At 41.2% G+C, this 24,027-nt stretch overlaps 2 protein-coding genes across 3 annotated transcripts in view; one reads left to right on the top strand and one right to left on the bottom strand.

The window, feature by feature from the left end:
• prkdc (protein kinase, DNA-activated, catalytic subunit) overlaps nt 1–9,394 on the bottom strand; it is a 39,167-nt gene extending 29,773 nt beyond the window's left edge. Inside the window, exons 1-22 of one of the 2 annotated variants that reach the window (XM_050056846.1) lie at nt 9,088–9,394; nt 7,961–8,037; nt 7,778–7,882; nt 7,336–7,410; nt 7,060–7,168; nt 6,860–6,972; nt 6,440–6,539; nt 6,261–6,316; nt 6,007–6,037; nt 5,773–5,930; nt 4,144–4,290; nt 3,739–3,903; nt 3,467–3,635; nt 2,933–2,982; nt 2,707–2,817; nt 2,277–2,426; nt 1,911–2,020; nt 1,552–1,711; nt 1,129–1,215; nt 904–1,023; nt 332–491; nt 97–206 (exon numbers count right to left, since the gene is read on the bottom strand). In XM_050056846.1, coding sequence (XP_049912803.1) covers nt 97–206; nt 332–491; nt 904–1,023; nt 1,129–1,215; nt 1,552–1,711; nt 1,911–2,020; nt 2,277–2,426; nt 2,707–2,817; nt 2,933–2,982; nt 3,467–3,635; nt 3,739–3,903; nt 4,144–4,290; nt 5,773–5,930; nt 6,007–6,037; nt 6,261–6,316; nt 6,440–6,539; nt 6,860–6,972; nt 7,060–7,168; nt 7,336–7,410; nt 7,778–7,882; nt 7,961–8,037; nt 9,088–9,250 — 2,526 coding nt within the window. In that variant the 5' untranslated portion in view covers nt 9,251–9,394. Of the gene's footprint in view, nt 1–96; nt 207–331; nt 492–903; nt 1,024–1,128; nt 1,216–1,551; nt 1,712–1,910; nt 2,021–2,276; nt 2,427–2,706; nt 2,818–2,932; nt 2,983–3,466; nt 3,636–3,738; nt 3,904–4,143; nt 4,291–5,772; nt 5,931–6,006; nt 6,038–6,260; nt 6,317–6,439; nt 6,540–6,859; nt 6,973–7,059; nt 7,169–7,335; nt 7,411–7,777; nt 8,038–9,087 lie in introns of both variants that reach the window. The other variant, XM_050056845.1, reaches the window with a different exon arrangement.
• Nucleotides 9,395–12,520: 3,126 nt separating this feature from the next.
• Nucleotides 12,521–24,027, top strand: part of LOC126397589 (rho GTPase-activating protein 29-like) — a 42,679-nt gene continuing 31,172 nt past the window's right edge. Inside the window, exons 1-2 of the mRNA XM_050056477.1 lie at nt 12,521–12,743; nt 14,118–14,538. Coding sequence (XP_049912434.1) covers nt 14,217–14,538 — 322 coding nt within the window. The 5' untranslated portion in view covers nt 12,521–12,743; nt 14,118–14,216. The remainder of the gene's footprint in view (nt 12,744–14,117; nt 14,539–24,027) is intronic.

Here is a 24,027-nt window from a genome sequence, read left to right on the forward strand (position 1 = left end):
ATACAATCAACATGCAGCATGGGAACCTTGAGGATATCACACAAAAAGAAAAAAGAAAAATACTGAATGATGTCTTCCCACTTTCCCATCCAGTACCATGTTGAGCTGCTTTGATTGTTTCAGGAGACGTGTCATCACTCGGCTGTATCCTCTGTCACTTCTTGAAGACGAAGACGACATCACCTCCCAGTTGCTGTCGTCTTTGTCTGAAGTCAAAAACACCTGTATTAGACTTTCTGTTCTCTTGGCTGATGTCTCCTTAAAAAGGAAATCATCTAAAATTGAACCAAACAGATTTGCCTGACCTCCCCTGAGACTACTATGGGCTTACTGTCGTTGGCAGTAGTTTTCAGGTATCCGTCCAGCAGGGGAAGGATGTTGGTGTAGCAGTGCTGCATGGTCTCCAGAGGAATGTGGGAAGACCAGTCCTCGAGGGCATCTAGGGCTATGTTGGCCAAAGGAACATGGCTCAGACCCAACTTCAGAGCCGCCTAGACACACAAACACACACAGAATGCATGACTTAGCGTAGGAGACTAGTAGCAATGGCAAAAACTGTCTGTGATGTATCTCAAAGCCCTGTCAGATGAATTTAATTTTAATTTAATCATTACTTAATGCTAACAAAACTATTCAACCATTACTTTCAGTACTTTACAACTCTTTGTCCATTACATTTACCTATTTCAACCATGCATCCTTTACTTTCAGCTAATGGTTCCTCTTTGCTTCTCTGCTCACGTGCTGATATTTTTTCATAAACTCTTAGTACATGTCATGAGCAACCCTAGAGTTTTTCCAGGTGCCTCCTGGCAGCGACAGACGTAGCTGCTGTGTTTTGAGCTGCATTCATTCATCATTCATGTTCACAAAAACACAACGAAACAAATTAAAGGATCAAACCTCAAGAGCCGGACAGTATGCCTTGATATCCAGAGCTACGATGTTGTGGTGCAGCGAGAGGACAAATGTCAGGCAGGATGCCAGCAGCTCATCTTTGTACTGCTTCATTCTCACACACACCTGGTGGGAAACCACACGTCACTCATATGTCCTGCATATAAAGTTCTTCAGTGACGCTCAATTTTAATTATAACATTCCCAGGAAATATTGTAAAGAGAAGCTACCTCTTTTCCAAACTTAGAGAAGAGTGCAAAACAAGCACTTTTCACTGTGTCACTCTGTGGGGATGTGGAGCCTCTCAGGCCAACACCCTGTTCAGAATCAGAGGAAAAATAGTAGTTATTCACATTGAATACATACAAGTTATTATCTTTTTGTTTACCTGGCCACTTTCCCATAGCCTAGATACAGTATTTCTTTTATGAAGTGTTACATTAAGTGCTCTAAATATGCCACATAAAAGATGAGAACCCAATAAAGGGCATTTAATTAGTAAGACCAGCTGGAAAACACAATTTGATATACCTGCAACATCATCTACTGGTTGAGTTCTGACCTGCCCAGATGATGCTTCAAATGTCATGACATGGCAAAAACAAGGAATAGGAAAAGAAAAAAAAGAAGATTTGAGCTAGTGGAAATATTACCTGGTAGTACTTGATTCTCTTGGCGATTTTCATGGTGACGGAAAGCAGCTTATAAAAGCCACTGACAAGTGGATTTCGTATGGAGTGGAGGATAAGGTCATGGCTTAAGGGATACATCCAGGCCTGAAAATACTCCACGTGTTTCTTCAGCAACAACTCACTGCAAGAAAAGGAGAAAAGTGTTAAGCTGAGACGGACATTGTAAATGCTGAAATGACCTATAAATATGGCAGAATACCCAGTATGTTCAATTTAAGTATTATAACAATTAGGGAGTCTGCAGGTTTCACTTAGTTAAATTTGACCCTTTTATTGTAGTGTCTGGTAAACTGATCACCGCTGTGTGTTGTCTCCAATACCTGCAGAAGTCAACCAAGTTGATAAAGGCAGTGAAATCTTTGATTTTGTTGGGCAACAAATGAGCTGTTGGGTCAGAGGAGGGGAGGACATGGGCTGCATCATCTGGAGCCTGACAGAAAAGGAGACAAGTGCCACGAATTAGGGCTCAACAGATAGATAAACTGAATCATGATTAAACTGATACAGCCAATAACAGGGAGACAAATGTTTTTACAGTTTCATGCCATCCAAAAGAATGTTGTTATTCATGGTAATACAGCTAGGAAAAGGTGTATATAATAGCCGATCCGACTGTGCACCTGTCAACAACCTTTTATGGACGTAAATGAAGCATATCAAAGTGGGACCTGAGCGTGAGACCTCACCTCTTCTCCTGTTGTCACTTTCTGCACAGACAAGTCCAATTTTTCCACAATTCGGAGGATTGATTTCACCAACTCGTCGTAAAGCAGACGGCTCAAAGGTATAAGAGCAGCGTTCTGACTCTCAAAAGCTCCATCCAAAAATCCTGAATCCTGCAGAGGATGACACAAATGTAACAAGGACATGAAATAAAATTTGATGCCTACTGAAAGGACTTACAATACATGGAGACATTTTCTGCCAATGAATAGATGAAACAACATCCCCTGCAGCATAACCAGCAGAGTGGAGGAGACAGTCTACAGTATGTAATTATACAATGTACCTGTATGAGCCACTTAAGCATATATTTATAATTGGCAAAAATGTCTGTGTTGATATGACATATCATATAGGTTCAAAACAATTATTAAAAAAGGAACATAGCTGTACCTTCAGCAGATCACAGTCCAAAAGGCTTTGAAACAAGGCGAGATAATTCTGACTCGATGGAACTTTCCACTTTCCAATACGGACTTGGGAAGACTCAGGGTTGTCTTTGTCCTGAGACAAGAAGGACAGATATTTCCTTTATCAGCAGAGTGAAAAATTAATTTGACAGCAATAAAACATTCAGCTGAGTGATATATATACATATGTCTGAAAGCATGCGCCTGACCTCAGAAAGCATGATGGGTTTTGAGCAGACACGAATCAAGCCCTGGTGCACTGAAACATAAACAAAAGTGAATGTTTATCAGATGTCACGTCGCAGATAACAGTCGTACAAAAGCAGCAAGTGGTTAAATTCAGATTTTGATAAAAAGGTCTATTTTTACTGTATTTAAGGGCCGCTTTACCACTATTACAGTCTCAAAAGGCTTTACAGCAATGAGAGTCAATCCTTGAGCTCATGCATGTTTAATAAATTGCAACTGATTTTGTGTATTTGGTTGTTTCTTGGTAAATAAGAGAGATAGGGAGACAAAAATGCATGCAACACGTGGAGGCACCAGTGCATGCTGCATACATCTGTGCTGTCTTCTATCCTCTGGTTTCTTAACCAAATCAATTCTTAAACAATGAAAACATTCAAAAGTAAACTGAGTGATAATAAAACCCTTCTTATGTCCACACACATCTTACCAGGTGCTGCTAAAAATTAAAAATATCACGATGGCCTGTAGGTACAATGTGCTTGTGACTGACGTACCCACAGAGCTAATGAAACTCCACAGGATGGGTCCTTTAGAGGCCATGGCCACCAGCACCTTAAGGATGGACCTGCAACAAGCAGTCTGCATTCTCTCACTGTACTGAGGGAAGCTGTCAATCTGCACCACGAGGAGACGCTCCAGTAGCGGTGTATACACCTCTGGGATCTGAGACCATGATCACAAAGCAGAAATTATTCGTGTTTTGATTTAGGGTACTGTTGTTATTTACCATTTGGTCAAAGTGAATGACATTGACTGAGTCTGTTACCTTGTCCAGGTGAATCAGGACACTGGCTATAGAGTCCAGGAAGCTGGGCAGCTGGTAGAAGCTGTCCTCCTCTCCATCAGACTCAGTCAGATACATCTGCTTACAGCGCTGAATCAGCTCCGTGTACATCAAGTCCACATCTTGTGGGCAAACTTTCTTGCATGGCTACAGGAAAGAAAACAAGATTTTCATTTCACTGTTTTGTATTAGGAAGTGTAGATTGTGCCTGAACAACAGAAGGTGAGAGATTAAATTAGCAACAAGTAAGTGATGGAAAGATGAAACGCACAACTCAAGCAGCAAACATGTGAATCTGAGGTGCATTAGTTTAAAATAACTTTAAATAACTAACAAATTAAAATAACTTCACAGCTGTAATTTAAGCAAGAAAGACAACGAACATACGGCAGCAAAGAATCCATATCCTCGTATGGCAATGGACAGCTCCTTATGTGTTGAGTCCATGGTCTTTATGATGCCGCAGAACTTCTGCATGAAGAACTTCAACTTGCTTTTGTGCTCCTCGATATTTTCTGCCACCAGCATTGCAACCTGAAAATGGTCAAAAAGTTCATGTGAAGCAGTGGTGTTGGAATCATTTTGGGAATATGATGACTTTAAAGCAACTACAAAGAGGGTTTTTAACTAGTTATGAAACGGTATCAATTAATTAATTAATGATGCCTATTCATGACCTACATGAGCAAATGAGACCATCGGTAAGAGAATAAGCTATTTGTATATGACCATTCTTTATGTCTGTCCCCAGATACCATTCACCACTAAATCAGACGCAGACCCTATGTTTACATTTTCGCCGGCAAAGCAGAGAGTCGTGCATTAGCCAATTAAAGGGAAGCAGGACGAGTTTGCTTGCTTTCAATTTACTGGTCCATCTACGTCCCAACCCTCACCTATGGTCATGAGCTCTAGGTAGTGACCGTAAGAATGACATCGGACTCAGCCTTAGAGATAGGGTGAGGAGCATGGACACCCAGAGGGAGCTTGGAGTAGAGCTGCTGCTCCTTGTGTCAAAAGGGGTCAGTTGAGGTGGTTCAGGCATCTGACTAGGATGCCTCCTGGGCACCTAGAGGTGTTCTGGGCACATCCCACTGGTAGGAGGCCCCGGGGCAGACCCAGAACACACTGGAGGGATTACATATCTCATCTGATCTGGGAACACCTTGGGGTCCCCCAGGAGGAGCTGGAAAGTGTTGCTGGGGAGAGGGACGTCTGGGGTGCTTTGCTTGGCCTGCTGCCCCCACGACCCAGCCCCGGAGTAAGCGGAGAAAAATAGATGGATGGAGCAGGAGTTTTCGCTTCAGAGAATTTTATTTTTGACGTTATATTTTGTGATTATGGCTGATACTGGGGCAAGATCAGCAAAGAGAAAAGAAACGACCACAGAACAAAACAATTGTAAAAGGAACAGTGATAGGGGACGGGTGAAAACACGAGTCAACGTTAGTCTGTGATTTAAGGGATGGAAAGAATCAAGGATTCAAAGTGATCCTGAATCAGCCCTCTTCCTCCCAGACAGACATGTAGTATGTCTATTTTAGTTACGAAATACATTGCGAGACATGGTTTTACTTCATTATGAATTTACGTTGGTTGCTAAAACGAAGTTTACTTTGATTCACCATCATTATATCACAGTTATTGATCTTACACAGCAGCAAATAGATGTGTTTAAAAAAAAGAGTATTAAAAATAATAATAAATGTGTCTTTCTTTCACTTGCTTCCAAAACAAATGCACACGCTAGCCAGGTCAAGATCTTTCCATCACGAGGCTGTGGTGCTCATGAAGAAACTATTCCTTTGTTCACAGGGGACACCAAAATCGACACAGAATAAAAGCTCCTTGTAGTTACTTTAAATTCATTTGGCATCATGACAAACAGCCCGCGGCTGAGCCATTGATGACAAAGGGTGTATCAAAAGCAGGTCTATTTTAAGCGTGGTGCCAACCTGTCAGTCTGGTTGTCTACGTCTTTATTGTGCCCACGTGTTAAAGTCTTGAAGAGTTTACCTGTTTGAGGAAGGCCTCGAGTGCATAGTAACTCGTCTTCTTCATCTCAGCATTGATGTGTCCACAGAGTTTGGACATGACCTCAAACAAAGCCCTGCAGTGGTCCATCAGGCAGCTGCTGAACTGGGACGCATGCCTGGCAAATAATCTGAGCCCAGCTGTTTAAGAGTCAAAAGACAAATTAGTTTTCAAGGAGCTTTATGTTCATGTTGCTATGGAAATGGCGGGCCTTACCAAATGTGACAGCATAGCGGGTCATTTCCATCTACAACAACAATGAGAACACATGTCATGTTAAATAGTATCACATTTAATGTACAGGGCAATTACAGAACAGTTCAGCATGCCATGAACAAATATTAGGGTCAATATGATAACATATGCTACACAATCAGAGTACTGAACAGTCTGGATGACCACCCACAGTCTCAGTTTCAGGGTATTTCATCTGCAAAGGATTACATGATAGCTGAGACAATAATATTTACCTGTGGGCTGATTGCCTTCAGAGCATACTGAAAAATGTCCTTAGACGTTGCTGGGTCTGCAAGTCAGAGACACACACTAATCATACATCTATCATGCACTTGTCGTAGAAACAGCATTGAAAATGTTTCGTTGTTCATGTGAAATAAATGGATATTGCAAAAAATATGGGCACACACACCTTCTTGCATTGTTTTTGTGAAGTTGACCATCAAAGCAGTGATTCCTCTCAAACATCCTGCTACAACAAAAAGTTTTGGTTCCTTTGTTGAAGACGTCATCTAAAGCAAAAAGATAAAAGACACAACTGAACACACACACTTAACCAGCTGTGCTGTCACAGAATCAAAAAACAAACTTACTGAAAAGCACAGTAAGTCAGCAAGTAATAGTGGATATAATGTGGATATAATGACTAAACAGCTAGAACATTACTGTAATGCAGCGTTTTAAATAAGGAAAAGACAACACTTACGATATTATGATATCCAAAATCTAAGACGATATCTAATTTTAAGATCACAATATTAATATAATATCGAGATATTGCCCAGCCCTACAATTTTTTTCCATGTCAATGCCATGTCATCTATTAACACACCTGTTCTTTCAGCTCCCCTAGATAAGCTTTGTAGAGTTTGTCAGAGTTGTTGACCATCTCACTGGGGTGAACCTCTGCAAGAACTCCCAGCAGCTCATAGATTTTACCAAGCACTGTTACAAAAGGTGAGAAGAAAACGTTTGTGAAATTTACCATGAAGTCATTCTCATCTTGGTGTAAGGCGTCAAAGGAAGACTCACCAGAATCTGGTAGTTTGCTCTTCTGACAGAGCTCACTGTAGTATCTGTTGAAGATTTCAGAGATTCGAAGGTCTGCAACGACACTGGAGGATTTTGTTGTTTGGAGAACCTGAGGAGAGATTTTATAAGTCAGTGTTCACAAATACATCAAACAGACTCTCCCAAGATCGTATGAATAAGAACTACTGTCAAAGAGGGTTTCTTCTTTTGGTCTGAATGCAGTTTACACTGAGCACACTAGGCTAGAAAACACACTAGATGCCAAGAGAAACCAACCTTAATAAGGAGATCCAGCACTGGAGTCCTACACTTGGCTACCTTTTCCTTCGTATACACAGCCATGCATGTGTCCTGCACAAAGAAAAAATAGACACGTCATACATTTGTGAAAATACATGTATACATACAAAGTTTATTTTGTGTTTGTACTGATTAATGTCTGATACGAATTGGTAGACTTAGAGGCTACTTTTGTCAGTATCAGCAGACATTGAATTACGTTACTTTAAATCTATGGACGCATCATAACTTGTCATGATCTTTCCTTTGTACTGCTGTCACAGCAAATACTACCTTCCCTCTTTAAAGTCTGTGTCATCATGCACATGCACACATGTAAAAAGCTGATGAAGCCATAGCTGAGGAATAAAACTTTTACATTTGGCACTTTAAAAAAACAAAGACCAACATTTAATCTGGTTATAAATGGGGAGCTTACTCTTATGTCAACAGCGTAAGTCGTCTCCCAGCCTTTGACTCTTGGTGAGACCCTGTCCAAGAACTTCTCCAAAAAACCCAAGATCTCAACTCGGGTGTCCCGAAACTGCAAAACAGACCTTTCTGTTAACATGAGAACTTCATAAAGAACATCAGTGTTCGTTAGATGTTCCTTGATACCAACCTCATCTGATCCCAGGGACTTCCTGAGGAAGATGAGCAGTCCATAGTCTTTTGAGAACAATAAGGATGTCTGTAAAGCTTCAAGATGAAGATGCAAAGATGGAAACAGAGGGAAATGTTAACACATGTTCTTGCATGCCACTTACAGGATGTGCATTGCAAATGTCATCACGTAATTCTGCACACTGAGAGCGCTACCCTTTGCTACAGCCTCCTAAGACATAACACCAACTTACTCATGTGCTATAACTTTACATAATTAACTGATCAGTTATATGGACCGACAATTATGACCTAAATACTGGAAAGAGCATGATCTAAGTCCTGTGCAGTAGGGATGTGCCATCTCATCTTGTTCACGGTATAATTTTTTTATGATATGAAAAATTCACATCATGATACCCACAATATTTCAACTTCTGTGCAGGGCTGCAGGGCAACACAGGGATTTGGAAGAGTCAGGTTTTAAGCTTACATGAACAGGGAGGAACTCTGTAGTTGTTTCCACCACCCTGCTGCCTGGATGCTGAGAGTGGAGCCCAGGAAGATGATGACCAGGGTCATAGGTCGTACATGTGATAATATGAGCATATGCTATGTGTTGCATATGGTATGAACTAAAGAGGGAGTCCCCTAAGGAAAAAGGTGCCATGGAGGTAATCTGTGATCTGAACAACACCCTGCAGACTTCTGAACCCTCTGCTGCAAACCAATTGCAGCCTTTTAATTATATGTTAATGACTACTTTAACAGGGAAGACCTCCACTGGAATTATGGTAGTAGCCTTGCAAGCTTTGGTTATTGCCAAAAGATCACATGGTTTTTATATTGTGTTCTGACTTCACGTTACCGCCCACCACAGTGAGTTTTGGCGGAAGACCCTGCAGTAGGGATGTGCAACAGGCAAACTTAAACTTCTAAATTAAATATGACATAAGAATGCATGCCGATTTAATGAGTACCTTCCAAAAATCCCTGTAACACCATTTCCTACAAGGTGTTTACCTCTCATCAACAACAGAAGCATGTTTACCATTAAACTGCCAGATTGTTAATGGAGTTTGGCGCGGATTCAACGCGTTCCTATAAGACATGGAGATGACTATCTGCTGGACTTCCCAGTCTTACCAAGTTCATTCTCGGTTGGTGTTAGCATGCACTCCTGTCCCAGGTCACCGACAATATCGTGACATTTCAGGGCTGCACCTCGGGTGTCTTCGTCCGAAAGTGACTCATGAAGTTTGAGAAGAAGCCCCTGGATGCCTCCAGCAGCGCTGCCGTCGGAAGACATGACTGCAGCACGAGTCTAAGCTAACATTAGCATCACAATAGCCACTTCACTTTCACTTAGAAGTACACAATCAGAGAAAACTACACTTAATGTAGCTTAACAACACTATCAGACATGCCACGGCAAAGCCATTCAATCGCAAACAGTCTCGCGCATCAGGAAGCACCTGGATGAGATTGTTAGCTTCAAAATAAAAGCTCCTAAAATGAAGGTCCCGTGGATTCAAGTGACAAAGAGCATTTTCTAGTGGCCACGTTGGCAGTGCATCTACTATATATACTCACGAGTATATAATGATAAGGTTTTAATGCCCTCTGTTTTGGGTGTGTGATTATATTACTGTCTACATACTTTGAAAGTTTTATTTTGAAATGATCACCGGAAAAGGTAACACGAAATGCTGTCTGCCACTTTATGTATTGTTTGATAACGACGTGCAAATCGTAGAGTCAATAATTTATTAATACACAGAATTTGTAGCATGTAGTGGGAGTACGACGACAACAACAACAACAACAACAACAACAATACTACCACTACTACGAGCTGCAACGTGTCACACTTTCCCTCCAGGGATCAATAAAGTATTTCTGATCAACACTATAATTAAAACAGAATAAAATTAACAAGAAGATGCATAAGTAATAATGGCATAAGCAGTATTAATATCTATAATATTCCCACCGAATAATGTGTTGCTGTAGAATCTAATTGTGAACACTGACAGGGGAACAATGAAAATTATTATTTTATAATCACCTGTTAGTTTGTTTCTGATAAGGCTGCTTCTGTATTGTAAACATATTCACCAGAATTGTTAAATGTCATGTCTGCATTGATGCTAACTTGATGAATTCAATCTTTTGCAGTTCCTCATTTAAACCACTGGGGGGCACTGTACACTCATGACGGACACAGATAGCCAAGTGCTAGTGCCCTACTCCATAGGCAGAGCTAGCAAGCCTACCTGAAAGCAGGCCCGCACATAGAGATGACTGGGCCCCTCAAAAGGTGAATTGGCCCTCCCCAAATCTTTTTTACTCCTATCAGAAATTGCGCATGCTCTCTTCTAGTTTAAATTAGTAAATATGTCAGGTCATGTGGCCAGCCCACATGACACATCATTTTCAGGACAGGGGGTGCTGCAGGATGATGTTTTTTTGTAGGCAGACACGGGACTTAGCATCGCCCTGGTTCCCTCATCAAAAAAATAAAAAAAATAAAACTAAATTAAAAAAAATAGCAGGCATAAGCAGGTGCTGTGCTAGCAGCCCGCCTCCCACTTGCCAAATAGCATCAGAAAAACACTGATTTGAACTGTGAAACTGCTTTATTCAGTGGTTTTTTTGCGGTTTTAATCACCTGGTCCATGTGTTTAGGAGAGATAGGTCCTCTGTGGATTATTCTGCTCCCGGTAAAAAAACTCCTGAACAATTGACACTGACCAATGAATCCTGACCAGAAGTCTCAGCTGGGTGAAATCTGCAATCCTCACCTAGATGCCATTAAATCCTCCTAAATCTTACGCACCTGACCTTCAAGTGAGTATATCAAGTCAAAAAAGTAGAAAAGACAGGAGAAATAATACCATTTAGACTGACACTAGTTAAACAATATATATCCACATATCATAGCCATGTACACCAAGCACAGCTATGCCTTGTTAATTGCATGTCTGAGCGTCTTGCCTTATTTGGCTGCACTACTTTAATTTCACCAGTAGATGTCAATCATGTACACTGTGTTATCTGGACCCTCCAGTACTAGAAATCCCTTTTTTTAAACCATACACAGTTTAGGCATATTCACATATAAAGCCTATAGGTGATTAAGTGAGTTCTGTTGCTGTAAGACAGATCACTTTTTGACTATTTAACAGGAGGGAGAGCTGTGTGTCTTCCTTATGTGAATATGTCAAAAAGTTATCTGCTCCACAGAAGCATATTGGAGGCGGCAGAGCGGTGCAAACTGAGGCTGCAACACAACCTTGCAATTCAAGCAGGCCTCTATATAAACTGCAGGGATTTACAACCAAGACAAACGCAATTAAGTGTCTGCTGCCTCTGCAGAAATGGACCAATATATCTCTGAGTCTGTGAGGTCAAGTAAATACTGATCAGGCTACTTAATGCATCTTAATAGGCTCTTATCAGGTGTGATTCATGATGAGGTATTCAATATGTTTCACAGATTTCAAGTTGGTGGAATGAATTCAAGTCCATCAGAATAATACCAGAAGTGAAGAGATTTTGCCTTCAGACTAAAAGTTGTCAACACTGAATTGGGAAAATCTGTTTACATATATGGGCCCTTAGGTGTAGACTTCGGGGGGACTCAGGGGACATGTGCCCCTCAATGTGCATTTAATAAAAACATGACAGCAGATTTTTATTTTGACAGAATTTAAGATACTTACACCATAAAATGATGCAGAAAAGGCACAAATTGGTGCATAAAAATTAATGGAAATCAGGAAATTAAGTGTTTGATGCTTAAAATTGTGTTATCCCCAATGTTGAAACAAAACTCACGCCTTTGTATGGACATCATTTTTAACAACTTTACACATTTAAAATCGCAGGGCACTTTGTTTGACATTAGTTGTATAATGGTTTTATCAGTTAAATTTCGAGATATAACGCATTGTATGAAAGGAAGAAGAGGGAGAAGCAGAAGAAGAAGAAGAAGAAGAAGAAGAAATATTTCATTTATCCCTGAAGGTAAATTCATTGTCAGGTCCGAAATATACACACATGAACAAACAGGACTTATACATACATTAAAGGAGAGGTGTCAGAGCAAGGAGGCTGCCCATGGACGGGCACCCCTAGCAATTGGGGGTTCAGAGCCTTGCTCAAAGGCACCTCAGCAGTGCCCAGGAGGCAAACTGGCACCTCTTCAGCTACCAATCCATGCTCCACACTTGGTCCATACAGGGACTTGAGCTGGGGACCCTCCAGTTCCCAACCCAAGTCTCTATGGACCAAGCTACTGCCATCCCAGGATATAAAGATACATATTGTATTCTTATTTTTTTTTTACAAATTCATATTTTGCTGATATTCTGTGTTTAAGTTTTAGTAGAAAGACTTTAAAAGTCACACCAACACTGACATGTAGCAAGTTGTAAAATCCAAGCCAGTGAATTTATTTTGAAAGGCATAACCGGAAGTTGGATGTTTTATCATGGATTGCTTGACACTTTAAAACTCCAGACACCTGTTGTTAAGGGAGGACTCCACATGAAATCCCCAACACACACACGCGCACACACGCACACACACACTAATCACAAGTTACAGCCTACATCACGGAGAGAGAGGAGGTGATTGAACTCAGTGGAGCCGGGCAGGACAGTGAGTAGTGAGGGGGACGCGGCTGTGAGACATCAGGACAGTGGCTGTGGATTATTTTGTCTTTCTCAAGACTGATCACCGGTCGCTTTTACGCCTCAGGATTTTTTGGGCTGAAATGTTTCAGGATCCGACGGCAGGTGTGTAATTTTGTCTGAGAAGTTGTAACATTTATTTTGGGTTGCTCGCTACAGAAACACATCGCTGCTAATAACTAATTTGACCTCACAGAGACGTTGCAAATCAGCTGCGTACTTTTATTAGTGGAATTCAAGCTAACTTGTAAGGAGCTAGCTACTTCAATGCTGCCTTTCGCTGGCGAAGAGCCTACTTATTCTTGAGGAGAAATTACTTTCAAACTTTTGTTAACTCGCAACACACCACTTCGACATAACTTCAACACACGCAGCACGTATTACTCTCACAAAACACTACATTAAGGTTGTTCCTCGAGTCCGAACTAACGTTAAACGCGAACGGTTATCGCGATCTGCCGTAGCAGCCAGGGTGATGAAAAAGTTAATTTTCTATGACAAAGGGTGTTGTTTGGTAGATTTTATGAAAGCCGAATTAACAAGCAGACCCTAATGATCCGACAGCCTTAACAGGAATAAAGTTCATTTTGTTTTATTTGGCAATAAACAAGGAATCATCTTAATTTGTGATTTTAAACCAGGGGAGTCGCGTTCTGTAGTGAACCTGTGCACTGGGAGATGCGCTTAGACACAGAGTGGATGGGAAATACATGACCACCTGTATTTAACTCATTTATCTACTGTTTTTCCCTCCTGTCTAGCTTTATACACCCTTTTTTACAAATTAATGTTTGGTCTGTATTTCTAAATATAACCAAATTAAAATGCAGGACATGTTTACATCAGTTGTAGCATCAATCACTGCAAGAGAGGCTATAGATTGATGTGTCAAGTATAAAAGCTTCAAATGTGTTTACTGGTTGAATATATTTTATATATAAGTGTCATGTCCTGTCTGAGGCACTGCATGTTACTCACAGCCAAATACAGGCATGGTGTAACTGATGAGGATAACTATGTTTCAATAACATCATAGTTAAAGACTGGTTTGGTCTGTCAGATTATGTTTTAGGTGGTAACTGGTGTCATTATTGTATTACAGTAAAGACGACTGAGGCTTCTTTAGTACTACAAGGACTGCTTAATTGAATTACCTCACACATTGTCCAGAGCACAACACTGTTTGTGAAATATTGCAGGTTGACAGCATGAGGAACGGTCCAGCCATGCGCCTCATTTTCTTCTGATTGACCCATTTAAACTCCATGCAGGTTCTTTATTGTTAATTTCAAGGGAATCACATGTTGAATATTGTCAACAAATAACTGAGACAACCCATTTCATAGTGAGAACACCATGCTGTGAGGGTGTATGTCCTGCTACAACCTATTTGGTACTATGTCATCTCTTTCAAACAGTAATGTCATGTTATTCCAGATGGTTTTTGACATGATCAAGAGTCTTCTCTTTCTTTGGCAGAATCCTTCATTCCTGTTTTGGTGCAGCGCCGGGTCTGAGAACTGAGCCTAACTGCGGGATAACAGTCACCAGGCCCAAGGGCCACTGGACTAATAAAACATGCTGGCTGCCATGCTGCGCCAGAGCTCTGGCGGAGGATCAGGAGGTGGTAGTGGCGGCAGCAGCAGCGGCGGCGGCGGCGGCAGTGGTGGCACCAAACTCTCCCTAGGCATCTCCAGATTCTCCAGCTCCAGCCTGGGTTCAGCCAGCCCTACCAGCGTGGGCTCTGGGGTGCCGGGCAGGGTCTCCAAGAGTGGCTCGGTGAGCTCAGACAGCCCAGATATCCCCACCTCAGACCCAATCTATATTATGCAGCTGGTCAGCGACGTGCGCAAGTTTGCTGATGTGCTTCTACAACTCAAAGAAGTTTTCAACTCCAAAGGTATGTTTGGAAAGACACACTGTTTTTTTGTTGTAATTTTCTGCTGTGTTTGCTAAATTTCCTGCTAATGATAAAAACACAGCACGCTCTTCTAACAAACAAATAGTTTTTTGAGGTACAGACGTCTCACAGCTGGTATAATAAACCCTATCACTTATATTCACACTAACAGATTCAAATCCTAACTTGTGTGTCTTTGGATTTACCTGGTAGTAATTTGTTGACACAACAATTGGCCATGGTGCGTGTGGGCTTTTCGGTAAGTTACACATGTAAGTGCTTCCACATATAAACATGCTGATGACATGAACACATCAGTGTGGTTAAGCTTTGTAATTATTATTTTGGGCTCATAAATAAGATGTGCACATCCTAAAAATATCTCAACTTGTGGCAGTCTTTAGATGAAAGAAGCGGAGCAGTGTAGGCACAGTCAGACGGATTCATAACGGACCACAGCTCTTTGTGTACACACTGTCACCACAGTGTACACAGTCCCAGGTCTATCTACCTGTTTTGTCCTGCTGCAGCCTTGGCTGCACGGTCAGTCAACCAGTCTTATCTCACTTTTAGTTTGGTTCTTGTCCTCCATCTTTCTATCTGTGAAGTTAAATAGCCAAACATTTAAAAGTCTCTCTAAAAACTATTAAAAACGGCTTTGATAAATTACCACACAGCAAGAATTCTCAATATCCTGGTTGACTACGACAAGGTTTCTTGCCACAAATTCTTAGATCAGTCCGAGTTGATTACCCTGAAAAGACATTTTAGCAAGGTATGATAAGGTTTGCTTTACAAATTTTAGCGTAACAAATAAAATATCAGTGTTCCCTCTTTCAAAGTTTAAAGCGACACTGAAGCCACATGAAACAACAGCAACAATCCAGCAGGAACTTTTGACGCCCAGGCTTTTTTAGATTGATTAAAACATCCTCTAATCTAGTATTTAATAGGCTCCTTTTATCAGTGATGAAATGGATGTTTTCCAAACCATAGGGAAGTTTAGAGACTTGTGACTCTGTATATTTGTGTGGGTGGTTATTACATTCCTGACTTGGTATGTTCAGCGTTGCCTCTTGGATCAGATCCAGATTTGTTAATCCCCAAATTGGTATGGAAGATCTAAATCAGATCAGATGAGGTGAAGGTGTGGTGTGGTGGTGGTAGTACCCTTTACTCCCTCATTACTACTGTGCCATGACGCCCAAGCTCTGTAAAAAAGGAATTCCAGGCTTTGTTTTTTGTCTGGAGAGGTCAGTAAAGGTGCTTGACCCGGCTGGACATGTCAGCATTATGGAGAGCAGGACTTGCAGCAGGCACCTTGTTAAGCTTGAGAGACTTTTCAGTGACCTGTCACCGTGCCAAGGATCAAAGCAGTAAATCATCATGTGCAAGAGATCGACGTCTGCAGCTGTGTGGAACAGAGGAAGGCTTAATTCAAATAAGGAATATACCATGAGCTTTCATCATGGCTGCACATTTTCTGATTCTGACCTAGTCGAGCGTTAACAGCCTGAGCTACAGTTGTAATTTTGGTGTGTTTAATAGCAGATTAAAGGCGGGTAATACACAGCATGCACACACAGGTTCTTGCTGTGTACCAAGGTTGCATAGCTTTCATACTAGACATTTTGGCCAGGTTGCTGCTTGTCATTAAGAAACCGGTTTATAATCCGTGCCCTTTTTCAAATAGACTGTAAGCAGAACTTTCGAATATCATACCTTAAATGGGCTTGAAAATAAACTCATGGCTAGGGTTGGGTACCGGACTCAGCACTTTAAAGGGTATGGACTGAATTACGTTGGTACCACTGAGGTCTGACACATGTTAAATGCATCGGTGCCAAATGTTGGTACCTGACAGACAACACCAGATTTAAAGAGGAGGCAGTAGTGCCGCTAAAGTGCCCCGGAGCCTGGAAGCCAGCCACGGAGCTCTGGCAAAAATGTGAATTATACCCAACCCTACTCATGACAAACATCATTCAGTAACTGTCAGCTCACTCTGCTACTAATGTAACTGCTCACAATTTACAGGTTGAGTTAGCACAAGCTCAATTATGCAAATGTAGTCACTGAGATGCCAACACATGATTGTAAAGCAAAGTTTTCCCATTAGACGGCTTAATTTGGCTAAATACAGGAAAGGGCCGATTTGGGGAAAATAGGCTGATTACGATGTAAGAACAGACCTGTCTGCTGCCGAGGAAACTAGCACAGAGACCATTGTGTCTCAAAGTAATTTCAAACTCCACAACAAAAGTAAGTTAAAGAGAGTGTTTGACAAATCAGTGATTTTATATGAGGACACTTGACCTCATGCAAACAGACCTCACACTGAGATATTTGGGTTTATTTTATTGGCCGTATCAAGATGCTTATCTTTAAACCTCTTCAGAGTGTCACTGTTGAGGTTTAGCGCTCTCTGGCTTTCAGCAGAGCTTGCTGACAGAGTGTTGGGAGTCACTGACTTGTGCTGTGATTGGATGTGATTTCAATCCCCCTCTAATTTATGGCCATATTGTCTCTGCAGCGCTTCACAATAGTTCAAACCTCTCATTACCCACGCCACTGACTGAAACCTAAATGAACCCTCCTTTTTTTTTTTCACCACGCAGGCCAATAGTCAAGAGCAATATTCAGCTTAAAGCCGTGTACCCCTCGCAACAGTGCCTGCATTCACAGTCAACGATGTGAGTCTGACACCCATTGTCCCGAGAGGCATCTGCAGACTAGCATGCTGCTGCTAACTGGCAGCTTTTACAGAAATGATACTTTCCCAAGTCAAGAATAGCTGCTGCCTGTGGGACTGGTCCCTGCGGGGTTTCTTCAGCCAATTCCATTACGAATGTTTCACTTGTAAAAAAAAGTTTATTTTCCTAGCATGCACATCAACCTTAAATGGTCATTATTATGCTGCTGCTGCTCAGTTGTGGTCAGAGCCAATGACGCATGACCGCATTTTGTTTTTTAAATCGTGCCTGAGAAGAAATTGTTTATGTGCCGTCTTTGTTGTCAGGTCAGTGATGAGCTCTCCACAGCATCTCCACAGTTACATTCTTCCTTAAAGTTGTGACCTCGTCCAGTGGCCACTTGTGAAGGACGTGTCAGTAATTGGAGGGGATTATTATTTTGGTCTTAACCGGGGTCACAGAGGACATTGAAGACCAGATGAGCCGTGGAGGTGGTCCTTTGTGTTTGACGGTGAATGGGTCCTCTGAAGCTCTCCATCATAAGATTAGCGTAACAAACATTCGGCCCCAGCGTGTCCTCCTTCAACACACGATAGACTCTGTTTTGGAGTCGCTGTGATTTGTTGGAGCTCGGCTGAAGATTGTTGTGCATCTCATCATCTATTTTAGGAGTGAAGGTGTATTGTTGTGGCTGCCTGTCTGACTGGGACAGGTGTGTCATCAGTGTTTTTGTGCTTGGACGCTGCCAAGCAGAATGATGGCCAATTGTGTGCGTCAGCTGGTTAAGAATGAAAACAGCAAAAGCAATTGGCTCAGTGAAGCTGAGCAGGGCAGGGTGTGACAGGAAACACTTCATGTTTATAAAGATTGGAATCAGTATGTGGATCTGTCAGTATTGTAATTATAGAAGATTGACTGTATGTTGAAACAGGTAGATGTATGGGATTCTTCTTTCTTCTGCTCTTTGTTAATTTGCAGCTGCAAGATTAAGGAAGGGAACTGATAAGATTTACCAGTGTCATTACTGATTGTTCATTGGTCTGATTCTTTATCGATTTGCTTATTGAGTCCTCACTGATTTTATGTGTAGAAAAAAAGTAGGTTTGCACAGATCTTCAGTGTCATTTTATTATCTCTGAGTCTGAATACAATGTAGATGAAATGACAGATTATTTATACAGCATTCTTAGTCAAAGAAAAAATATACCAAGCCTGCCTGTGCTGTGCTGATGTTATTATAACATAGGCATGTTACCCTCTGTAATGGACGTGCTGCTTGGTTGGGAAGCAGTGGCACTCATGCATGAGTGTCAAATACATGGCATTCCTGGACTTTAAGCCCATGTTGCATAAAAGATTTCTTAGCTTATTGCTGGTGTTTCCACCCTTAGTTGAAGTGATAATTTTACAGACATTACAAGCTGCACTGTTGTTATCTTTCTCTGTCAAATGAAGCCACAATTTGGACCGCTTTTTTGTGTCCACCAAAACTGGTTCTTGGTGCATGTTTGTAGCAGCATAAACACGAGTTTGCCGTCATTGTTTTGCAGTGTGTAAACATGCCAGCGTGGAAAAAAGGAATTGATAAGCTCGGAGGCGTATGGATCCGATGGATCAGACAATTTGGAACCAGTTGTCAAACGGAGCCGGCTCTCGACTCCCATCCTTTCGCTGGACAGTCTATGGTTTCTCTTGTGTTGATTGCTTTTACACAGATGCATCGCCAGCACTGTAAATAACAGCTTTCCTGTGATATCTTACAGCCACAGTTGTTTCATCTCCCTGTCACCTCTCCTACTAACTTCCCCTGTCTCAGGTACCCTGCGTACCTACAGAGCAAACACCCACTTGTTGCTTGAAACACATGCTGACAGTGTGACATGTATTCAGTCATCCATTATTCATATAATTCAGGGATGCATGATATTGGATTTTATGCTGATATCCGATGTGCAGGTATATAACAACTCATTTGGTCGACAACTGATACGGATATATCCTTAGATTATGGTAAATTATGCATTAACATTATTCCCTGAATCCTCTTACTGAATATACGTCTTTATCTGTATGCTTGTACCCCAGTTTGTCTTGGTTTTTATATGCATTTTTATTTATGTAAGCCTACTTATGTAATGGTTTAGAACCATGTAGCCTATTTGTGTTTGCATTGTGTAGTATTGTTATTTGATTGTCTGATTTATTTGCATTTTTAAAGAAAATTTCCTTTAAACTTTAAAAAGCCCGAAGGAAAATACTATTTCACAGACTTATGTTTTCTAAGCCTGTTGCTTTACTTTGTGGTGGTTTAAGAAATTTGTAAAATGGATGTAAAAACTTGTTTTAAAGCCCTGACGAAGACCTGCAGTGGTGGAAACATGTTGGCTCTTTTAACGATTCAGCCACTACAGTAAAGGCTTTTTAATACTTCCTTCCTTGTTTTCTATGCCGTTGGAGTGCCTTGATTACCTTCTTTTGTATCCTGCTGTTTCCTGTTCTCTGTGAGCACCAACACAAGGTTTTAATCTACGTTTGATTATAGAGAGCGACCAGTCGTCTTTCTTTTTCTAAAAAAAATATATACATCAGTTTGTCATATTGACAGAAGTTGGCCCATTCTGATATTTAATTTTAAAGCCAATATCAGCTGATACCATGACGTGACGTGTTGATATAATATGATTCCAAGCCAGTTATCAGTAAATGCTCAACTACCCAAACCTGGTTGCAGCTTATGCACTCTCCTCAGTGCCATTAGGCCCTCCTGCCAATAAAACTCCTCTAAATCTTGCGCAACCCAGCCGACATTCTTTCTAGGAAGGAAGGCTGTTTAAGCATGGATAAAAACAATGTTTTGTCACAGCTCCATCATCATTGGTCATAGTTTTAATTTGCCAGTGTTAATGGATGACTTGTGCAGGCGTACGAGTCATACCGCCTTATGTCAGCTGTGTGTTTTCCTTCGAGGAAGCACTGAGTCATAAGTGTCCTCAGTTAATCAGTGTGGCTTTCAGGCGCTCTCTCCTCACACTGAATGCATGGTGTTTGGTTTTAATGATTAACAGGTCCCTACTAAAAAGGGTCCACACAGGTGTTGTGTAATGTTCTTCACTGTAATACACCTGACCACTTGTTGAGGTACAAATTTGTGGCAAGGAGCCAAACATGTTTTTAGAGTTGCCTTTTTTTCTTTAAATCATTGGCAGTAAAGAAAATGGTACGATGGTTGTACTGATGTTAAACTTAACTTTACTGAGTTGCAATTTGTTTTGAAATGTGATGTAAATATGTGGAAGAATAAGTGCTTTTTGTCTTTTTGGAAGCCTGTTGAGTACTCTACAAAGATGCTAAAGCTTTGTGGGAAAGTGATGCTGGTCTGGGTCCTCAGAGAAAGCCTAAATGCTATTTTAGCGATTTGTATTCTAAATCACTCCTTGCGAAATACCAGCCTAAAATTAGCCCTACTTGGTCTTTTCACTAACCATTCCAAACCCTCTTAATGGCTGTAACTGTGCTCTGTTTAGACAGTCTATCCCACTGGGTCTGGGATCCACTGTTAAAGCATTGCAAGCTTCTTCTTGCCTCCAAAAAGTTCCTTTTATGGTTCTTTTACTGTGGCCATATTTAAAGCCATTGTAAATTATCTCAGGCACAGGACAACTAGCCTTCCTTACTAAAAAGTTGTCTCTTGAAGATCAAGTTACATCCATGGTTTGAGAGTCTGGTCCCTAAATTAAATTTTCTTACTAATTTAATGTATATCTTACTAATTAAGCTGCCTAACAGGATTTATTACATTACCTTAATTGTTTTGGGTGATCTTTGTTTAGAAGCACAGCTACCGCTCAGCATTAGTGATGCAGTGCTCGGGTTAGATCTTTGGATTGGTACTGCCTGGGATTAAAGTGCAGACTATTGTGACATATGGCAGGTCAATTTATCCCCTCTGCCTGAAGAAAGAAAACATGAAATCATATCCTGTTCAGAGCACCATCAGCTTAAAATCTGTCTTTTGGAAATACACAGTGTGTGCAGTTGTATCACGTTGTACACAGGTGGCAAAACCATGTTGACTTGTCAAGTTTAATAGCCTAACTGCACTTGAAGGTTTGTAAGTTGTTTTCAAGTTGTAACCCAAGGGAGCTCCCTCTCTGTGTCTCTCTCCTTCCTTCCCTCTGGTAAGATTTATGGTTATGGGCACTGTTTTTGCTGGGGCAGCTTTGTTCCAGGAGGCTGTCGATGTCTGCCACACACTGAGATAAAGCCTCAGGATTCCCACACTACACATGAGAAGCCAAGGACTGTGGGCTCTGATGAGGGGCTGGACTTTAGAAACTCCTATATACACAGTTGAGACTTGCAGTCAGCTGTGAAGTAATTTGGATATTAAAGATGGCAGTATTCCTCAGTATTCAGTATGGCAGATTTAATAAGCACCCATTTGGTTGCGTGATCAAAAGACCTCTCCTCGTCCTTCTTGGATTAAGGCTTTGAAACTAAGATGGCAAATTTATCCCCTGAATAAGCTTAAGTAGCCCTTGACTCTGTGGCCTCTACCCCTGCACTGGATTAAACTCATCTAGAATTAGAGAAGGCAGCATTAATTCTTGTTTTGTCTTGACTGTTAGAATTTTATTTGATTTGATCGAGGTGTGTGTGGTGAACACTGGGGCGGAAAGTGGGAATATTCGTGGTTAATATTAAGTTTATTCATAAAATATATAAAAAAGGTGTAGGATTTGATAAGTATTCACTTCCCTGTACTCCCTTTCAGACATTATAATTATTTGAATCTCTATATCACCAAGCAAAAACCCACCCTGATCTCTTTAAGTATATGTGTTTTGTTATTTAAGACCATACCTATGTTGTGAGGGATCTATTTACTGTAATTATGTGTTTGGCGAGTCAGCTTTGCAAGGGAGAATTTGTAAAGAAGAGTCAGCCGTAGGGAACTTGTTAGATGCTGCAGGTGACAGGTGCTTATTTCAGTTTCAGCATTAAGGCAAGTCATGGGTTTTAGCATGCTGTTTTTGTCGCATGGAAAACCCATTGGCCACTTCTTAAAGCACAGGCAGTAATTTTATATATCACGGTTTTATGGTATCACGTTATACGGTATTACACTTTATTTTGAACAAATGCTGTATTGGAATTGAAACTTGAAATCATTGTTTTTAATGAAAGTATGTGTAGAAAGTCTGACGGGCAGTTGAGGAGGAAAGGAGATGCGCAAGCACAGGTGAGATTCTCTGTCTGGTTGCATTTCTTTTAAATACCATAGATAAGCAAATGCACATGGTATGATAACCGTCTATTTTCATACCACAGTTTACGATTTCAAGTTATGGTGCTGCAACCCTACAAACAGCATGAGTCACATATCCCAGCCTCCATACTCACAAGTCTGAGTGAGATTTTACTTGAGAGTTTTCAATCTTATTCAATCTTAGTTTCTTGTCTTCATAACATTTAGTTGTAAATCTCTGTGTAGTACGGGCTATACTGAGCATAATTGGCCTTGTTTTTCTGCCACAGCCAACCGTAGGGCATGCTTGCATGTGCCTGGGTCAGCCCCATGCTGGGTACAGCTCATAACTTGTTAAAGGCCAATGGAGCTGATGGGGGAGAGAGAAGGATAACCAGCCGCTGTCTTTGTCCACAACATTCTGTAAGTTTAGGAACTTGGTTGCTTTGCTCAGTGAAAAGGAACAGAGACCCTGTTTGATGTGGAGGTAGACAGACTGAGCGTGAAGCATAGCCGGGATCAACTGGAGTCTGTCCTGTCTTGTGAGACTCAAATTAGATCCCATTGGGGTGTAGAAAGGGCAGGGGAGGAAAGCGAAGCTATTGGGGTGTATTGAACTTGCCAGAGCATGCAACACACAAGCAATAGTGTCTTTTTATCTAACCAACAGTGTGTCTGAAATCGCATAGTTCTGTTAGCACACTTCAATTTAGTATACTATGTACCCTACGTACTTCTTGTGTGGTGCACTAATTTTCACAGGGCAGTGTTGTCTCAAATCGAGCACTACTGTTTTGCACTTACGGGAAGTGACAATGGCTTTTTTTGAACCGCCTCTTCTTCATCATTTACTTTTTAAATGGCAAATTGCAAACGGATGGTGGAGCATTATTGCCAACATTTGACCTCTATCTCCACCAACACATAAACTTAACTTACATCACAACATCAATGCTGATTAAAATGTGCTACCATTGCTGAGCAAGCTAGATAACGAGCGATGTTAGGTACCAAGCTAATGTTAACATTGTTCACGTTACCAAATCATTACAGACCCAACAAACATTACTGACTGCTTCTATTCAAAAACAGTATTGGTACTTAGTGCAAAAAACATGTATACCTTACATCTGTATAACGAGGTGGTGTTTACTGTAGCCAGCTCAGGCTCCTTATCAAAGGCCATGGTGGCCGAGGATATGTCAATAGATTCCACTACATCTCAAAGATGGTGACCATTGAGGGTGAGAAGTGTCCATCATTTCACACTCATTTGGACCATTTTGAGTGTGCCAGTAGTACACTGCATTTTCCCGTACTGTGCAGTGTAAATTAGAGCTTAGATCGGGCCCAAAAAATTCAGCCCAACCCGGCCCAAGCCCGTGCATGTTATGTCCGGGACCAGCCCGGCCCGTCCAATTAACTGTAATTATGGGCCCGAGCCCGATTTAAACCCGACATTTTTCAATAAGTTGGCTGTTATAATTAACGCTAAGGACACACCGAGCGCGTTAGTGCCGCGGAAGTCCTGCGAGTGTACTCGCAGGC

Source organism: Epinephelus moara, chromosome 11 (assembly GCF_006386435.1).
Source record: "Epinephelus moara isolate mb chromosome 11, YSFRI_EMoa_1.0, whole genome shotgun sequence".
In the NCBI taxonomy this organism is placed as follows: domain Eukaryota; kingdom Metazoa; phylum Chordata; class Actinopteri; order Perciformes; family Serranidae; genus Epinephelus; species Epinephelus moara.